We start from the raw sequence: 4,836 nt of genomic DNA on the forward strand, positions 1-4,836 counted from the left end.
ACTGTCTCTCAATTACATGGTGATACTGAAATCTGTTCTCTTGAGATGCTCCTTTCTCTCTTGATCCTTATCTGGAAAGGTGGAGGAGGGGAAAGACATATAAGATAAGGAAATTCTTGACATCCCTGGAAGTGTTCAAGGCCAAGTTGGATGGGGCTTGGAGCAACCTTATGTAATCAGGTTAGGAAGGTGTCCATGCCTATGGCAGGGAGTTGGAAGCAGATCATCTGTAAGGTCCCTTCTGACCCAAATCATTCTGTGATTCTATGAATAAGATGAAATTCACTTGCTTAACAACAACCTGGCCTAGCGACAGCCTACAGTTAAGCAAGACATGAGTATTTTGATGTCTGTTTCCCAAACTGAGGACATATTCCTGTTTCAAGGCTTGCTCACTCAGTGTGACAGTGAGCTTAAACAGAATCTAACATGAAGCCCAGTGTTTGTTGTACTACAGTAATTCTCATCAAATACTGCTCAGTGGCCATAAAATAGTTCCCTTAAATCACGGGCTGAAATGCATGATTTTATCTTAAAGGAGAGAATAAATAAGTGATCCAATTAAAGCAAAGAAACACTCATTCCTTCTTATCTTTCTTATACTATTTCCAGTATTCTCTACATTCCCAATAGGACCTCAATGCACCATTTAAATGCTGGAGGAAATCATCTCTTTGTGAGTAGAGCCTGATCTAAAGTCCATATTTTCTTCTTAGACCATGACTGTCATCTTAACTGATCACTGTGAGGAGCTGCTGTTTAATTAAAATTCCATGTGAAGGATCTAAATCAGTGAATTTGTATCTCTGTTTTGGAAAAAATAGCTATTAAATGTCCCAAGTCTAGTTTACTGAACACCTTGTTTATCTTATTTATTATAGGAATATTTGTAAGATTGTAGTGGCTTGTAGTAATTTTGTAAGTTTTTATATGTGATAAAATTCCCTGTAGCCGGTAAAGATTACAGCTCTTCTAAATCAAGGTTATAAAATAGCTTTTCATTTCTACAGTGAATGCTTTGTGAGGAAAAGCACACTAGATAAAGGACCTTATCATGAAGCCTTTATTGTTCAAGGCTTGGAGTAATTGCAGCTTCTGCTGGCATTAGTCAGGACTGTGAGTGTGCAGAACTTCCCAAAAATCAGCATCTAAGGCTATTTGAACCAGCCAGTTACTGAGTTATTCCACGCTCTTGCTGGATGAAGACAGAGTCCTCTTTAAAAATGAACAAAACACGACAAAAACCTCACAAACAAACTTCAGCTCTGCTCTCAGATGGGGAAACTCCCTTTGACATTTCACCCAAGCAATAGTTCATCATAAAATTGCAAATGAAGGACTGGGAAGGTGAACCTCGCCATCTGCAGTGTGCTCATCCCGTGTTCCTTGGATCTGATGTTTATATTGCTCAGGATCAGCTAAAAAGGGATGATTTGGTCCAGTGAGAGCAGATTTTGAGACAGCCAGTGAGGCTCAAACCCCGCTGTGATGGGTCAGTTATACTGGTTAAACTGGTGTTTCAGGAGGGAAAGAAAAATGAAGCACTGCATCACAGGATTTCCTTTGGACATACATGAAAATCTTTATGCTGCCAGCTCTACACTCTCAGCTATGGCACTGAAACTTCCATGCATAAAGCTGGGCTAAACAAAAAAAATACTGTAATTTTACAGGTCAAGAAGAGGAATATAAATATGTCTTTAAACAACTCCACATAACCAGAAAAAATTTTAGAGTCCAGGCTGGCTTCATCTATTACCACATTTCCTACGTCAATATCCTTTCCTCAGTAGGCACAGCCAAATGAGTTGGTGCAGAATAATCCCCGACCCCATCACACATTCAAAAAGCTGTTCCAAAACAAGAGTGCATCTCCAGTAGGGATAGGTAAATGCCAGGTAAAATAGGAATGGTTTTTGTAGTGATCCTATGGTTACACTCTATTTTGGTATTGGTCTGTTTGTCTGTATAATTTAAACACATCACTTAAATGTTAATAAAAATTAATTTCGTTTTTAGAGTAACAAAGAATCCTACATGTTCACATTTCTCTACTTGGTTTGTCTGCAAGCAGGGTTGGGATGTAAACATAAACTTTGGACATATCATTTCCCACTCCTAAAGACTGTCTTTCGACTTAGAGTCTATGGATGGTTAGGTTGGTATAATGATAATGATAAAATTATTTTGCAGGACAGTAAAATAAGATAAATTGCAATTATGTCATCTAGCATACAGAATTCTTAAAATAATATAAATTGTATTCCAGACTTTTAAGTAGCCAAATGTATGAAATTGCTCATAATGATTACTCACAACATTGAAGGGCAAAATTTTATTTAAATTAAGCAACTTAGGTTCATTTTATTATCATCTGGAAGCATACAGATGTTCAATACTATTCAATGAACAAATTTAAAGCCTGAAAAGCTTACCAAACATGCTAATCACTGACTATATGTACCTACCTGGACAAAAACCGTATGTATTTAACACCTTTTGTTTCTCCCCACATATTGTATGTGGAGCACAATACATAAAAGACACCTTCTCTTGCATTTCAGTAGAGCTTCTGCCATGCAATGGGGCACTAGCTGATCTGATGGAGTCTCTATTAGGGGAAAAAATGCTCCTTGGTATTGACAGTTCCTTCTCCTAACAAAAAGCACAATAATGTTTATATCTTTGTCGATTTGTCGGACATGTTCTGTACTTTTTTTGTTGTGTATCTCACAAAGGCCAAAAGAATTAATTAGCGGAAAATAATCTAGAGGAATTAAAACTGAGGTTGCACACGCCTTCCTTTCATTAGTCACTTCTGCTTCCAGAAATCAAATGGCAGGAACATACATTCCTCTTTCAGTCAAGATTGCCCCTTTGGGAGTGAGTCGAGCAGTTCATGTTAGAAGAGTCCTTTGTTCCCTTCACTTAGGGTATCGGAACAGTTGGTAATCAGGGATAAATCATCCACTGTTTGCCTTAATTTAATTTGTATTTCACTCCAGACTAATGTGCTCAGAATTGCTTGATAAGGCAAACAAACAGAAGAACATAAAATAGATACAAATATTAATATCCTCATTGGCTCAGAAGGAAGCAATATAGCAGGTGTATGAATAGAGCCTGGAATATTTTATTTACTCAGTAATCTGAGAAAGGGGAGCAAAGTTCAACCCGAAATTGCATCCAGGGATTGTCTCCTGTAGGCTGATACTGCCTGACCCAAAACCTAAACCTGTTTCTAGGCTTAGAATTCGGTGTAGGGGGCAGTGACGATAAACACGTCATTCATTGTCTTTACGCTGTTTTGATTACTCCTTTTCTCATAAAGAAACCTGACAGCTCTTGTGTGACCATCATCTATTCAGGGAAACTGAGAGTAAACTGGCTCTTACCCTTTGCTTCCAGCTTGTTGTTGTGCCTTTCCGTGCAATCACATCACATCAAAGTGATGTAGCTATTTGTTTTTTTTTTTCCTAAAGGTCTCAACACTGCTTAGATTCTGACAATCTGAAATTACTGAGTCACCACCAACAGACATTTAGAATTACTCCTCAAAGTGAAGTTAAGATGAAAACACCCTTAGCCATTGTTAAAGAAAAAAAAAAATCTAATCACAATATTCTATTTATATACTAACGACTGGGCTGTGTCCCCTCAGCACCACCCTCTGTGCCCACACTTCATAAGGAGATTACGCTTCTCCCTATGAAGTGAAAATTACCTTCTTGTGGGCAGAAAGCGTTTAATTATGACTCTGCTTCCCTTGTCTCCATGGCGATCCCATGCAAACAGCCTGCTTTATTAGCCCTCATTTCCCCCTCCCAACCAAAGTCATAAATTAGCTCTGCGGGAGCCCGGGTCGAGCGCTGCCGGCGGCCCCGGGACCCCCGGCCGGCCAGGACCCGGCGCCAGCCGCGCCCCCGCGCTCACCCAGCGGACGGGCGCCGCGATGGCAAAGCCGCGGGACGCGCTCCGCTCTAATCCCGTTTGGAGCTAAACCGCTGCACCATTTCGGCACCTACTGCAGGAAATATGTTCCCAATCCCTGCCCGCCCGTGGCGGACCGGCTCCCTGCAAATTGGCGGATGCTCCCGGCCCGCCCCGAGCGCCGCCGGGAGAGCGGAGCCGTTACCTGGGTGCTCCCCGGGGCCCGCGGGGTCGGTGAGGATGCTGGGGTCACTCTGCGACCTGCCTCGCGGGAGAAAGCAGCCGGTCCCTTCTTCCGATGCAGCCATGAGGTGGAGGGCGGGAAGCTCAGAGGAGGGGGGAGGAGGAGGCGCTCATGGAGCCGGCGGCGGCCGGGGGACAATGGGGACGGGGTGCGGCGGCGGCGGCGGCGGGGCGTCAGCCGGGCAGGACCAGCCGCGGCAGCATCTTCCCCGGCGCCGTCGGCAGGGCTGCGGCGCGGCGCTCCGCCGGCTCCGGGCGCTCAGGGGGCAGCTCCGGGCGCCTCAGGGGGGTGGGCCATGCCGCCTGGCGGGGTGGGGAAGAGCCGGGGCGCGGGCCGCCGGCCCGGCCCCCCGCGCGCCGCCCCCTCCCGGGACGCCCCCCGAGCGCCGCTCCCGGAGTCGCCTCAAGCCGCCGCGCTGCTGAGCGCATCCGTTGGAAAACATTGGGATTCTCCCATGGTGCCCCGCGAGCGCCCGCCTGACGTCACGGCGGGGGGGTGGGGTGGGCGCCGCACCTGCACTGCACAAAGGCGGGGGCTCCGCAGGTGCGCGGGGTCCGCCCGCCCGGAGGCGTCACGGGCCGCGGGGAGGGGCCGCTCCTCCCTGCTCCGCCCCGCTCCTCCCTGCTCCGCCCCGCGGCTCCTCACCGCTCCTCCTCACCGCT

The 4,836-nt window shown here is 46.2% G+C and overlaps 1 protein-coding gene across 1 annotated transcript in view; it reads right to left on the bottom strand.

The window, feature by feature from the left end:
• The window catches only part of PHACTR3 (phosphatase and actin regulator 3), a 100,579-nt gene extending 96,169 nt beyond the window's left edge, over window positions 1–4,410 (bottom strand). Inside the window, exon 1 of the mRNA XM_039563211.1 lies at window positions 4,136–4,410. Coding sequence (XP_039419145.1) covers window positions 4,136–4,238 — 103 coding nt within the window. The 5' untranslated portion in view covers window positions 4,239–4,410. The remainder of the gene's footprint in view (window positions 1–4,135) is intronic.
• Between the last annotated feature and the right edge of the window lie 426 nt (window positions 4,411–4,836).

Source organism: Corvus cornix, chromosome 20 (assembly GCF_000738735.6).
Source record: "Corvus cornix cornix isolate S_Up_H32 chromosome 20, ASM73873v5, whole genome shotgun sequence".
In the NCBI taxonomy this organism is placed as follows: domain Eukaryota; kingdom Metazoa; phylum Chordata; class Aves; order Passeriformes; family Corvidae; genus Corvus; species Corvus cornix.